The sequence below is a fragment of the Xiphophorus hellerii genome, chromosome 5 (genome assembly GCF_003331165.1).
Source record: "Xiphophorus hellerii strain 12219 chromosome 5, Xiphophorus_hellerii-4.1, whole genome shotgun sequence".
Lineage (NCBI taxonomy): Eukaryota > Metazoa > Chordata > Actinopteri > Cyprinodontiformes > Poeciliidae > Xiphophorus > Xiphophorus hellerii.
Genome location: NC_045676.1, coordinates 6,087,924 through 6,102,609, shown reverse-complemented (window position 1 = coordinate 6,102,609; position 14,686 = coordinate 6,087,924). Strand labels below are relative to the sequence as shown.

General features: G+C 37.8%; 1 protein-coding gene across 11 annotated transcripts in view; it reads right to left on the bottom strand.

The window, feature by feature from the left end:
• The window catches only part of tenm3 (teneurin transmembrane protein 3), a 404,304-nt gene that overhangs the window by 18,850 nt on the left and 370,768 nt on the right, over positions 1 to 14,686 (bottom strand). For all 11 annotated transcript variants that reach the window (XM_032562228.1, XM_032562226.1, XM_032562229.1 and 8 more), the window contains 13 exons: positions 13,892 to 14,016; positions 13,654 to 13,761; positions 11,073 to 11,227; positions 10,389 to 10,490; positions 10,036 to 10,209; positions 9,251 to 9,310; positions 8,990 to 9,152; positions 7,724 to 7,862; positions 7,501 to 7,606; positions 7,234 to 7,376; positions 3,851 to 4,029; positions 359 to 463; positions 87 to 217 (listed from right to left, as the gene is read on the bottom strand). In XM_032562228.1, coding sequence (XP_032418119.1) covers positions 87 to 217; positions 359 to 463; positions 3,851 to 4,029; positions 7,234 to 7,376; positions 7,501 to 7,606; positions 7,724 to 7,862; positions 8,990 to 9,152; positions 9,251 to 9,310; positions 10,036 to 10,209; positions 10,389 to 10,490; positions 11,073 to 11,227; positions 13,654 to 13,761; positions 13,892 to 14,016 — 1,690 coding nt within the window. The remainder of the gene's footprint in view (positions 1 to 86; positions 218 to 358; positions 464 to 3,850; positions 4,030 to 7,233; positions 7,377 to 7,500; positions 7,607 to 7,723; positions 7,863 to 8,989; positions 9,153 to 9,250; positions 9,311 to 10,035; positions 10,210 to 10,388; positions 10,491 to 11,072; positions 11,228 to 13,653; positions 13,762 to 13,891; positions 14,017 to 14,686) is intronic.

The window sequence follows — 14,686 nt, the reverse complement described above, 5'->3', positions numbered from 1 at the left end:
GCATATCGCCCTTCGGCTTTCTGCTGTTAAAGAAATCGTGGTCTATCACTATCCATAGTCAACATCTGTAGCTGAAGAGTACTCACCCTCAGCTTTCTCCCAAACACAATGACCTTTCCTCGGGTCTGCTCCTTCCTAAACCTCCACTCTACTAAGTTCTGGCCGTTCTCTCCTGGCAGGGTCATGTTTCGCCGGGCGATCGTAGGGTTAGCAGCTCCTAAAGAGACATTAGAAGACATCTGGGGTTTACAAACACTACAATATGCAGACTGGTGAAGGCTTTGAGAAAGAGGGACAAGTATTTGCTTCATCAATGCACAACATTAGCTACAGGATATGGTAAATAATTTAAACCTACCTGCCAGTATATGTGGCTCTGTCTGATAGTGTGTGTCCATCCCATTAGCATAGATGACCCTGAGTGAATGGTCATTACCCACTTGGTAGCTGTTTCGAAGCTGGTCTGCATGACACAAGTACAAGCAAGAGATGCAGTTATCAATACGCCGTTACATTGCAACATTCAAAGGATTTACTGAAGAACATATCAATTGTGAACTGAAATGAGGATAAAGGGAGGAAAACGAAAGGCATGGAGGGAAAGAGCAGCTAAAAGACAGCAAGGAGACAAAGTAAGGTGAGAAACAATTCATCTCTGGGCGAAGTGTTTGAACCTGCTAATGGAGCAGAGAGAAGGTTTAACATCCTTCAGCCTTTTTCAATTATGTTCCTCTCAGCCTCCCACAGGACTAATGGCTGCTTGTGCAAGCAGGACACAGAGTGGCTGACGGCACTCTTTTATCTTTGACTAAATATACACCCTGCTAGATCTATGCAACAATACAGCAAACAGAATTAAATAACTTGATTAAACAAAGGCCTGGCTAACCATTGCATTTGGCCTTTTCCCTCTCCATTCACTCTCACTGTATTTCCACTCTGTTTTTCAGCTCTCACATCATTCATTTACTATAGATTTTTTTGTGACACCTGTGTTTTTTGGTTCCATTTAATTAATATTAAAACATACTGACAAGAATGCAGCCTGGTTTTTATGACTCAATGCAAGTCAAGTGGAAAAGTCTCAACAGTAAATCTTTACATTTTGCTATCAAGGAGTTTGATTCTGGAAATCTTATCCTCTGGGATTTTTTTTTTTCTTATAACATTTTTTCAACGTTAAAGTTATGAATAGTTACAAATTCAAGTTAATTTGTCCCAAAACCTCTAGTTACTTGTCGGAAAGCTGAAAATAAAGAGAGACTTCATTTTTCAACATTGGAGTGTAAGCACCTATCCAAATAAACTCAGCACAAAGAAAGAAAGTGAAAATTATGGAAAAGCCTACACATAACCAAAACTATACACAAGATGCTAACAGATTTTCAAAAAAAAATTGAAAACTGAAATTGAACCAAAACTGCTTTCATCTGGTATTGTTGTAAGGGTGTTCACACTTTAACAACCAGATTAGTGCAGTGTAACATATGATGTAACATAAAATAAATGTTACATTTCATAGGAAAAAGGTTCGAAAGTGACTTATCATTGTCTGATTTTTTGAACTATTTCAACCTTTTTAAAAAGGATGTTTACACTGCACACATTACTGTGATTTCCTTCTGGTTTATTCTTTTTTTTTCTTCTAGTTTTCTTAATTTCCAATAACAGTCTGAACATTTTAAAGGCATATTCAGATACATCTACTGAACAAAAACTAAGAAGAAAGACAGACAAAATTACAAAAGGAAAAACTCTGGAAGAGCTTCAGAACCCTCACTTTAGAAAGCTTGGAAAACTATTGATCCAGACCACTTGAAATGATTACGAGACAGTCGATCAAAAAGTCTGAGGCGGTTTTGCACAACACTTTACTCTCGTCAATTTTTTTTCTTTGAAAATCATTTTATCGAATAACACAAAATAAAATATATTTTCTGCCTCAACATTTCTCGTGTTTTGTGTGTGATGTAATGCCTGTGCAACTTCATGTGGGCTGAGCTTCAGAGTTCTAACTTTAACATGTCATGAGAAATACCTGAATATGTTTCCATTTCCAAGTTCTACAATGTACGTTAATGAAAAAATAAAAAAAAAGATTTTTTGGTAATTTAGTTAATTAAAATGGATAATTTTGCATTAAGTATCTTGCAGAATGTGAAATGACATTAGGTGGGGTAGGGTTATATTTTTATTATCTCAGTCATTTCCCAGCACATTATTGCACATGGTGATTCAGTAGAAACAACAGTTTACTGTAAATGTCTGCAAATGACCTTTTAACCTCTTGTTTCCACATATTCCGCTTTCTCAAGCAGTTAACTGCATCATTAATATGACTAAGTATAGCAGCTAAATTAGCTTGTTTACCGTCGCTGGCCTGCACCTGGACCTAATGGGATGCCACCTACCTACGCATGTAGATGAGATGGCAGGATAAACACGAATAAATGTAAGTGAACTGATGAAAGCAATGCTTTAGTTGTCCATGACTTTGAATTAATCAGGATAGGAAGAGGGTACTCTCAACAGAGACGTCACTATTGTAGTCCTATATACACAAGTTTTTTTCACACAGAAAATTTATATTGTATCGATGCTCATTATGCATTAACTACAAGATTACATTACACAAGCAGAGCAATTTAAATCGAGGAAGAAGCTGTTCTGAATCCACTAGACTTGCAGCTGAAGCAGGATTCATCTATCTGTAGCATCAAATTTGACACCCAACTTTAAACTTCTGAGGTAAATGGAAGGCAATGTTCGTCCAGATTTTACATAAACATCACCGCTAAAATATAATTCTCCAGTATTTATCTAACAAAGAATGACAACTTTGCTGAAGTGCACCAGTGGGAATGTTTTCTTTCGCTGCTCTCAAATTTATGAGAATGGATTTTATTCTGGGTTACAGAAGCTTTGAATCAAAGTACAAATGAAACAGCATCCCAAATTCAGTCACCGTCAGAAAAAAAATTATCACAGAAAACAACACAACCTATTTTTCCATCTGTGACTTAATACTCATGTTTCTCAGTAACTGGAATTTGTCTTACTTCTCTGATTGTTCAACAGTCATTTAGTGAGTTTTTAATACCATCAGCTTACAGTGACTTACAGAAGTATTTGTCGCCCTTAGATTTCTTCATGTTATTTTATTTTACCTGATGGACTAACGCAAAGCATTTCATGAATGCAAAGTGGAAGCGAATCTGAAAAGTGTGACGTACATTTATATTGATCTCAACCAGATTTCTTCCAGGAACAGCCTGTATTTAGCTCTGTACATCGAGCTTGTTTACAACAGTGACATTGTAACAGTGACATTACAAAAACTAGAAAATTCTCCAAAACTCTTTGAAAAGAAGAGATTGAACCTGGTCAGGCAAGCTGCCAAGACACTGAAAGCAACAATAAAGAACGAGTAAGAACCCGCAGCAGAAAAAGTACTGGTACTAATTTAGATGTGGAAACAAGCACTGTAACAGAACACCAACATCTTTTGCCATGATCCCAATAAATTTAACTGAAGTTTGTGCTTGTAATAAGTATGAATACTTTAGTAAGCCACTGTATTTTCATATTTTGTACAATATAAAACTTTGGCAGATGGATTTGTGAACAGCAACAGATTTTATTCCTTTTAATTTTTAAAATAACTGCTGTGACAATCTGACATGCAGCAGGAAAAACACTGGGAAAGGTGATAAAATCTAAAAATGAAGAAATAAAGCTAAATTTCTTTGGATCTGACTTACTTTTATTTCTCATAATGATCATAATAATTAGTCTGACCTTTCCTTATATCTGAGCTTCAGACTCAGTCATATGCATGCCAGCACTTTACCTTGCACCAAAGTGTAAAAGGAGTCTATTGACGATAAGTTTGTTGTTATGGAAACGTCCTCATCCCTCCCTGACGTCTCTATGTCCACTGCAATGGCTCCTGAAGACATGTCGCCGTGGAGATTGGTGACTACGCCAGTGGGGAAGGTCACATTCGTCAGTCGACCCTCGCTGTCATAGCTACAAGGACAGAATGCAGGAGAAGGAGAAAGGGGACATTAGATGTCATTACTGTAATGGATCTTCCCGATACAGAGAAAATTAACTGAATATACATACACGCAGCAAGTCCTCACACTTATTAAGACGTGTAAAACACCCTAAAATAGGTTAATCATTTGTCACAGCAAGATCACATTAGCATAAACATTTCAGGAAGATTCAGTTTTGGTACATTTAACAGTAATAAAGAAGAAATATTTTCAGCTAAATCTCTTGGCACGTCCAAGATTTCCTATACAATGAATGTAATTAAAGCATGTTTAAATTGATATTTTACCATTCCCTTTATCAGACTGTGTATGGACCTTTAATTAGTAACTCATGACATGACTTCCTGTTTACTAGAAGTATAACTATAACATGGCATATAAGCCCCTTTCACTTAAATGCTCCTCAAAATAGGAATGAAAAGAGAACATGGCATTCCTGTAAGGAAGAGATATATTAAACTTTAACAATCAGGAAATAGCTACAAGAAAATAGTTACTCACTGGCATCTGCCCATATCTACGTATACTCATATATACAAGTTCAAACTGAGAGAAGCAAGGCTGAGCGAGGTCTCATATTTGTCTCGTCACCACACGTCTTCATCACACAGTGATGAAGAGGGCAAAAATTGCAGAAAAGAGTGATCTCTTTGGGTTACCAAGTTACCATAACAACAATCCATAACCCACTCACTCACAAACATAAAAGTGCAGTGTTTGCTCATCTATACGAGTTCCTTAAATGAAACTAAGATTAATATTCTTTGCAGCAAACAATCCAGGAAGGATTTGGTCTGAAACAGAGAATAAATGAGTGGAAAAGCATCTCATGTCCGCTGTTGAGTACAGTAGGAATGAACAGCAACTCTTGATGTTCAGTCCCAAAGTTTTGCTGAAATCAAATTTTTTGTTTTGCTCATTCATACTACTTATTAAATATGATCAAAGTCAAACTTCACAAAGGACCTGCACGCGCAGAAGAAGAACGGAGGCGTCAAAGCACCCCGTTTAATTAAGTAATAATGGATGCCGTCTATGGATTGTTTTCAAATTGTTGAGTAACAGAAGCCGATAGTATTGTCTCAAGATAATAGCAATGACCTTTTGTAGAGCATTGACTGTAACTTCTGTAGATATGTTTATTTGGATGCATAGACACAAAACATTATCAGAGTTTTCATAAGTATAATTTTCGGCCACTGTTGACATACAGATTTACCGTGTCTCTTGTCCTCTGGTGAACAATTATGACAAGTCTCACATCAAAGATGTGAAATTCGGATAAATTCCAACATGGCTGTTCAGACTGCAGACTGGATATGTATCAGATTCAGTATCACATATGGAAGTGGAACAAGTTGCATATTTTTTTGGGTGAAAAGATTGGAATTGGGCCGTTCAAATAGATTCAAAAGTATCATAAACTCTTTCAAGTACCAGGAGACCTTAGAATAAAATCTGGTGTCCTCTGGCAGTTGGCTTGTCATTATTGGTTTTTTCAATAGGATAATGATCCAAACACATCTTCACGTCAACACCAGAAATGATTCTAAAACTGACATAAAATCAACTTTCCTCCTTGGCCATTCGGAGAACTGAGTGCTGTCCTATTGGCAAACATGTTCATTTCAGCAAGTGAATGAATTAATCAATACTTACACTGTTATTATCAGTCTTGCCAACTTTCACATCCCGTCAACAGTGCAGTCACAGCCTGCGCTCTAGACTTTCTTTTACTCTCAATCTTCCATCTGCCCAATTAAAGCTGGACAAAAAGTCTTCTCATATGTTACTGCTGCCCCCTCATCCTGGATCTCCCTACAGCAAGACCGCAAGACTGCTCCAGTCTGATTTCAACCAGCTACTGAAGACTTTAAATGCTTTTGATGCTATTCATCATCTCATTTGGTTTATCTCATCGGTTTCGGTGTTATTTGTGTGAACATGTCCCTCTTGAAACTGAGATTGTGTGTTTCAAAAGGCTAACCTGCATCGGTGAAAGCAGAATATAACAGAAAAAATGTGCCAGTGGTGACTTTGTTAATACTGTGCATGACCGAATACACACTCTAAATAAAGGCTAGATTTTTGAGTGGGAGGCTATACAATGAAAGATGATTTATTCATTTGACCCAGAGGAGCTAGAAGGGCACTGTAGCAAACACACAGGTGTGTGTTAAGTGCCTTAGTGGGAGCACTTCCATCAGTCGCCTCAAACCAGATCAAACCACAGCACAGCTCCAACTGTGGCCTGAGGCAAGAAAAAGACCAAATCACAAACAAAAACAATGATGAAGAGCAATGAATTTGTTCACGTAGCCAAGCACCAATTTAACAAAAACCTGAAGCTCTTTTATATGTTTAGTGTCAAATATAAAGAAGATTTCTTTATATTTGAATGAGGGCAAATCTATTTGATGAAGTCCTGGATTGCGTAAAAGAGCACATAAATAAAGTAAGATTGTCCCTGCCGAAACCAGCAGATCTAGACTGATGGTGAATGACAACACATTATGTTCGGAGATGATCCAGAACGCTGATGCTTGCTTTTCCCCTAAAACCAGGAAGATAGAGCACATCACCCCAGTTCTAAAGTCCTTCACTGGCTCCCTGTAGCTCAAAGAATATACTTTAAAATACTGTTGTTAGTTTATAAATCACTGAACGGCTCAGCAGTACACTACATTAAAGGTCTGCTGGTGTTGTATCAACCCTCCAGACCGCACAGGTCTTCTGGTTCTGGTTTGCTCCTCAGAACCAGAACCAAATGAGGAGAAGTAGCATTCAGTTTCTATGCACCACAAATCTGGAACAAACTTCCTGAAAACTGCAAACAGCCGAAACACCGAGTTGCTTTAAATCTAGACTAAAAACACACCTGTTCAGAGTTTCTTTGAACCTGATGTGTATTGTTGATATTGATGATGACACTCAGCAAAATGCAATGTTTTCTCATTGAATTTCTCAATTGTTGGTGTCTTATGACTTTTTTGTGTTTTTATGATGTCAAGCCTTGTTGCTGAAGCACCTGTGTCAAGTGAAGTGGACATATTATCATCCCCATTGACCAAGGCATCAACAATGCAATTATTCTGGAGCTTTACTTCCATCCCCACATAGCTTTACAGATTACATTCATGCATTTAGATGCGACAGTCAGTAGGTGGCTTACTCGTAGAATGTAGTCCAGCCAATTTGGATGCTCTTGGTAGCCAGCAAGCCACTGTTGCCATGGTAAGTAAATAAAACCAGTTCCTGACCCTGAGCCGTGAGAGACTTTAGACCTCCATTAGTCCCGATTGTCAGCCAGATGACCTGTACATTAAAAAATAAAATAAAATACAACCAGATAGTCAGATGGTTGCCATGAATCCAGAACAATCTGTGACTCATGGCCATCCTCAAAGAATGTAAATGTGCAAAAATGTGAACATCTCACCTGATTATCAGGAGCCACCACACGTACAGGCATCCTGTTGGTGTCTCTACGGACACGGAGCGTGTTCCCGCTGCTGTCTGTCACCGCGGTAACATCCTCCTCGTTGCTGAGAGGATAGGAAAGCAGAAAATGAGAACAAACTGAACTATGCTTCAAAAAATGGACCATTGCAGTTTTATGGTTTAATAAAGAGGGGAAAAAACTGTAAAAATGTCAAACTAACCTGTAGCTGAAGTTGTACTTAAAGTCTCCAGTGATCAGAGACATGGTGAACTGGTGAGTCCCATTCGAATCAAACACATAAAGTTCTTGTGAGGCTGGAGAAGCCACTTCATAGGAGCTGGGACCTGAAGCCAAAGAGCCTGCAGATGGGTTAGACAGATGAAGAGACTCTGATTGAAGAGAGACTCATATTTATTCTCCAGCTCTTGACTTTGCCTTATTAAGCCAATGTACAGCGATTATAGCAGCCATTTGACAAACACTGTGATTACTGACCATGTTTGGAGATGCTTTCTACTGGTCAGTCTTATTGGACATTCATGAGTTCTGACTGGATTTCCACTGAAATATTGTTGAAAATGATGTAAATATATAAATAATGGATGGACTGCAACTTACTAATGTTACTACTTTAAATGACAAGCAGTAGGAAAATTTTTTGGCCTCTATATTGAATGCTTTGTTATGTTCCCTCTAACATTTTCTTATTTTTTCTATTTTTTCCAGCTGGTATTTTGACAAGGAACTCCTGTGTTAATTTTCCCCAACCTCCACGGCCTAATCTGGCTCTGCTTCATTGACATGCGTGGAACAGCAAGGAGTTGAACTGTATTAAACTGAAACTGAACAGTTTTAATTAAAACCACCTTCTAAATATAATTAGAAATATGTGAATACACAAAATGCAATAAAGACAGAAGTAGATCAAAGCACTGGAGTGATTAGTACAGGTGAAATCCTGGCAGAAGAAGACAGATACACTAAGAATAAAACCTACATGATTGTTGCTCTGGGCTAAAGACTTGTGTGGAAATTTTTTTGAAACACTTGAAAACAATTCTTGTTTGCTAAATGTTATTAATTCATAATAGAAAATCAGCTGGATTTAAGGTTTCAACTCCAAAAGATGACTGTGTCTGAAATCCTTCAGATGACACTGTGGCCTTTACATTTTGGGGTTTAGATTTTTCTTTCTGAATTAAGAGGTAATTAAATATGAAATATTTCATCCTTACTGTGATAATCAGAAAACATGCTAGATGATTTTCCTTGGAGGACTCTCCCTAAAAATAGACCGAGAAGCATGAATATTTGTATTAACCTGATAAAAAGTGTGATCATATCAGCTCACATGCGCCTCCTGCTGGTCTTGCAGCTAGTCCTGAATATTTCAGAGTTCAGTGAGATCCTCCACAGATCCCTCCAGCAGTAATGCAGCATTTATATGTGGAGGCCTAAAAATAGCTCCGTCTATAAATGTTCGTACCGGTGCGTGGCTGGTTGCGTCTTATTGCCCGGATTCGAATATTTCCCAGATCAGCCACGTACAGAGTCCCATCCGGTGACACCACCAGAGATGAAGGACCGCTAAGCCTGGCGTCTTTAGCGTAGCCGTCTCCTGTCTGATAGCAGTCACAGTTGGCATCGTTCTGCAAAAACAAACAGAAAGAAACCATCATCCCATGTAATATATATAAATATCTTGATGGATGTGAAGGAGCAAAACGTTGCGGTAACTCTGCAGTACCTTGCAGTCACAGTCAGATAATGCGCCAGCCAGATGGGTAATTTCTCCATCGGTGGACACCTAGAAGTACAGCAGAAGATGTATAGCTATGAAAAATATGAAATAAAACAGCAGCCTGGGATTTTGACAGAAAACGAAGGAACAAACGAGAGATCTTAGTTGCAAGTGTTGGATATTAGCAGAAAAACTGATAAATAATGAGAAATAATATTGATTCAGGGCTCTTGGTCACTGAATTATTTCGGCCATTATTTTATAAAAGTGGCAATTTGTGAGCAAATCAGTTACATCTTTATTCTAACAAACTACCAGAGAGCGTAAGAACGTATCAGTCTTTTAAATCATTTTCTAACTTATAATTGTTCTTAGATAATCAAATATGCAGGCACAGTTCATGTGGTTCTTATTTTCATTTTTTTTCTTTTATGTATTGAGGTAAAGTTTTGTGCTGTATGGCTTCTTATTCTTTTTAAATGTGTAACCGAATCTGTTTTTTCAGATAAAAAAAGGTGTTTTATTTATTTTGATGATGGAAGAAGCTTCCCAATTTGTCTGTATTGCACTGTGATGTATTGTATTTATACTGATTGTACCCTGAGGGACTACTAGCCTTTATGGCTAACTCTGGCATATTATGTGATGTGCACTGTCCTTTTTGAATTAAATAAACAGCAACATTCAACAGTATACTCTACAATACATATTCCTGACGTAACCTGGAAATATCACTAAATGTGAGAGAGTGAATGTGCCATAAAAATAAAAATAAAAATGCGACAGGTTACTTGTCGAATGCGGTGCATCTTCTTCTCATCTGTCTCTGCGATGTAGAGGATGCCGCTGTAGGACAGAGAGATGGCGGTCGCTCCCTCCAGCATGGTCTGCACCGCTCTCTTTCCCATGGTGTATTCTATACCAGGTACCTGGCAGTGCATGGGACGACCAGCTACTATACGGACCTGAACTCACACACACACGGGACATTGTTTTCTAACTCAAATTACTTCACACTTTACAGATAAACATCCCAATAAAATACAGTGAAGTTTGAAGGTGTAACGTGAAAAAACGTGAAGAAGCTCAAGGGTATGAACCTTTTTGAAGTTAGGTGTACGAAAAGTGCAGATGTCAAACGTACCTGTCTGTTTTCAGTGATCTGAAGAACAACGTTGTTGTCCAGGACATAGATGGAGTTATCCATGGGGTTGATGGCGAGATCTGTGGGCCATTCTAATCGAACCTGAACACGGAGAAGAATGACAGCTTCGTTTTCCTTGGATCATCAACCATAAGCTGCACATTAAATATGTGAAACTGGTAATAAGCTACTGTGCTCTCCCTATATGATATAGACCTGAATTCTGTCACACAAATAAAAAGAAAAACAAACAACCAGCAGCAAATACTAGAAGCAGCTTAATGTGTGCGAGTGTGGAGCTGTTTCTTTACTTGCCTCCTATGTGTTATATGCAATATCACACACTGTCAATCTGAAAATAAGGTGCAATAATAGTGTACTATTTCTGACTCTCACACTCCCTACTATGTTCAGCCTTAGGCTGTAAGTAAATACATCCGGACAGCAAAGAGTTTCGCTGGGGATAAGGAGTAGAGAGAAAAACAGAATAGAAATGATTTCACCCAACAAAACTTCTTCTCTCATTAATAGATTCAAGCTTATCTGTGTTTTCTCTGCTTCACTGCATTCAGTCCCACCAATCACAACCAACAGGGGTTTACACTGGCTCAAAGCCTTCACTTTAAAAACAGCAGTGTGGTACAGTTACACTGTGGCTGTGTTATAAATGCTCTGAATGTTAACCTGTCTTATGTGCATGCTGGTATCGCAGGTCAAAGGTCGTGCAGAGGTCAGGTCGTTGCTGCCCAGCACTGTGGAAATGATTCCATTACGATCCACTTTCCTGATCATCGTTCCGTCCACAAAGTAGATGAGTCCGTTCTTATCGGCTGCAATCCCTGGACAGCAGAGACAGATTCACAGGAAAACAGGAAGAGTGAAGACACATGTGAAAGTTTAGATATCGCACATAATAATTTAGCAACCTTTTAAATGATGAATTATTAAGATTTGACTTAAAATTGGTAGCATAGACACAGACCAATGACAGCAAAAATGGGGTAGAAAACATTTTCCTAAATTTTGTATTTTAGGAGTTTTACAAATAAAGAAGAAAAATTTTAAAGCTACTAAATATATTTTAAAAATGACAGTACAAATATAAATTAAGTACAAAGCAAGAAAACAAAAAAAAGTTCTTGTCTGCTACACTGAAAAACACAAAATCTTACTAAATATTTTTTGTTTAGCCTCTAGGGAAAATATCTTAATACACTCAAAATAAGATAAAACCAACTTACAAGTAACTTATCAACAAGAAACAGGAGATTGTTTTAAATCTGTAATTTCTTAATATTGATGAAAAAGTAGATTATTTTCCCATGAGTGAAATAATCTGCCAGTGAAACTAGTACTTTTTTAAATCAATAATTAAGGAATTATTGACTTAAAACATACTCCTATTTTTTGCAGAAAAGTTACTTGTAAGTTAATTTTTATCTTAGTTTGGGTGTACCAAGAAACTAGACAAAAATATTTGTCAAGATTTTGTGTTTTTGCAGTGCAGTTTTTGTCTTCATACAATGAACCTTTTAGATGAACAAAACTTTATTAAATTCCAGGTGAATCATGTAGGAAGGCTGCTTTTCCTCAGACAAGTACATTTTTATGCAACATCCGTTGCACTATGTATAGTGCAAAACTACTGCACTATTTATATTACACAGATTTGTGAAATGTAAATTCTGAAAAATCTGCACTTCGATGTTGGACATGGTGTCGTAAACATGTCATATTGACATTCTAAAATATTCATCCTTTGACAGTGATAGAGCTCAATAAGCTCCATAAGTGTCCTCGGATGTTGAAGGTATCCCTGTATGAACTGCTGAGTTTGGTGAAAGAATCACAGCGCTGATATTTTTAAATTACCACCTTGTCTGTCTGGACAGATCCGCACAGAGCGTCAGAGCCAGTCCTGTAAATGATATACTGACCCACTTGATATTCTGTTCCCCCTCAAGCACGAAAAGCATTCATAATTTTCCCAGGACAGATGTGGCTCCAGAGTGAAAAACTGCCATCACATGCAAAACTGCAGCACCGATCAGGAAGGAGCTTAGCTGTGAAATCTGTCTGCACATCCAGCTTGTGTCACCGGGGTTCAGTTTCAGCTGCTTATTGTTTAAACCTTAACTTTCCACGGCCATTCGACACTTCCCCACTTCCTGCACCTCACATTCTTATTGTTCATCTCTACAGCATGATGAAACACCGCTGAGCAGCAGGAGAAGATACAATCCTGATTAAAATTTTAGGTAGATGGAAATCATTCGCATTTCATGCTGCTAGATTTTTTTCCAGGGTGTGGAATTGATGTCCATTATTGCCATTCAACCCTGAATATGTTCATTGCTATTCAATAGGAGATCAGGGGAACATGCAGTGGGCGTTGTTTGCTTTGATAAAGTATTTGTACAAGACAGTAGTTGTGAAATGTTTGTCATCAGAGGGGAAATAAAAGGTAATCTTTCAGTGTTCCTTATTTGACGCAAAGTCCAAATGGGTGAATTTGTGGCATGGGAGGAGATGTTTTATAGTTTTTAAGGCCTTCTTTTGTAGCTTTCTAGTGGTTATTGTTTTTGATGAGGGAGCATAAAGCTCAAAGCTCAATTATTCATAAAACAGAGCAAGATAAGCTGATAGTCCAGGGATTAAATTTTATGTTTGTGTGGTTTCCCAAAGAGGAGAAACTAATTTAGTCAGATCAATAGAAAAATAAGTCATGGTGGTAATTTTAGTGTCAAGTATGAAGAATCCTGAGGTGAGCGAAGCATCTGAACAGAGTACAATGAAACTAAGTAATGTAATCAGTGGGTCATTACTGCTGCATTTGAGTCATAATTGTACTTATTCTGTAACACTGGCAAACATGTGGTAACATCTGAGAGCTGTGAAAACATTTTTTGTTGACGTCCAAAAATTAACAGAAGCTCAGATTAACTGCACTCAAGGCGATGTAAGCAGATAATTTTCCTCTATGCATGTGGCTTCCCTTATCATTCAAACAAAATGCAAATATAAAATATTTATAAATGGCGGAAGAGGAGTCAGTAAGTACATCCAGCTCAATTAGTGTAACACTACACAAACCAAGACTGGTCCTACACACCAGAGGAAGTTCAGCGGTAAAGAGAAACCATCAGGTCTAACAATAAGTTCAGGGTCTGACTTAAATGTGAACCTAAACAAGTGCCTTTTTATGTGTGCTGCAAACTAGATTTCGAAATATACGCAATAGGTCACAGGTGTGGTGTGTGTGTACCTTTTGGTCCCAGTAGCTGTGCCTCTGTAGCTTTTCTCCCATCACCACATCGGGCCTCATCGAAAGGAGGACACTGCTCACCTGTGCCAGCCACGACTTCTCCATTACCTGAACACACACACAAATACACACACTGAATTTGCTGCAGGACTTTTCCAAATACTGAATATCAAACAATAATGGAGAAGGATGCTTTCATTTCTGCAAACACAGGACTTTTCCTGTGGCTTGTGCTTACTGTTGAGGTCACGGGCGCCGCTAAGCATCTTGGGACGGTAAATTCTCCTGGAGTTGGTGTCGGACACATACAGCTGTCCGGTTACTGGGTCAGTGGCCATGAAGTAGCGGTGAGCAGGGTTGTTGCTGTGGAGGACAGTAACAGACAAGCAAGCACAGAGTGAGGAGAAAATATATCAAACGTCTTCATTTTAAAGAATTTGTTGTGCTTTATTTAGCCGTGGTAAGGATGGGTGAAATAGACTCAAAGTTTTGTCACAATATTTTGAGGTACTATTGTGATGATGAAAAGTTGGTAATTATTCTGATGCTGTATGTCTGGTTGTTATTTACAATTGTGATTATTACTATTATTATTATATGTAGATGATGTTGTCTTGATATGAGTTGGTTTGTAGCCATTTTGTCTATGTAATGTAATTTATTTGTTGACTCTTTAGTCCAGTACATTGAACAGGAACATCAATATTATTATATGGTTTTAATTACAAATTTTTGATAATTACTGAGTCATTAAGTGATATATTTAATTAAATTGAATTGAATAAATTAAAAATGTTCACTTCTTCCTCCTCCTTTTCAAACAGAAAAGTAGTGGTAAACTAATTATTTTGCTGGTTATGTATGCACATGTTTCCTCTTTCCTACTGACTCCTTGTTTTTTTGTTTTTATAAACCTGTTTGAAATAAATACATCAAAACAAAAGTAATCTCAAGCTAACTTTAGGTGACTGAATGCCACAGCAATCATAGTCTCACAAACACGACTGATCTTGTAAAAATGTCTAAATAGCTG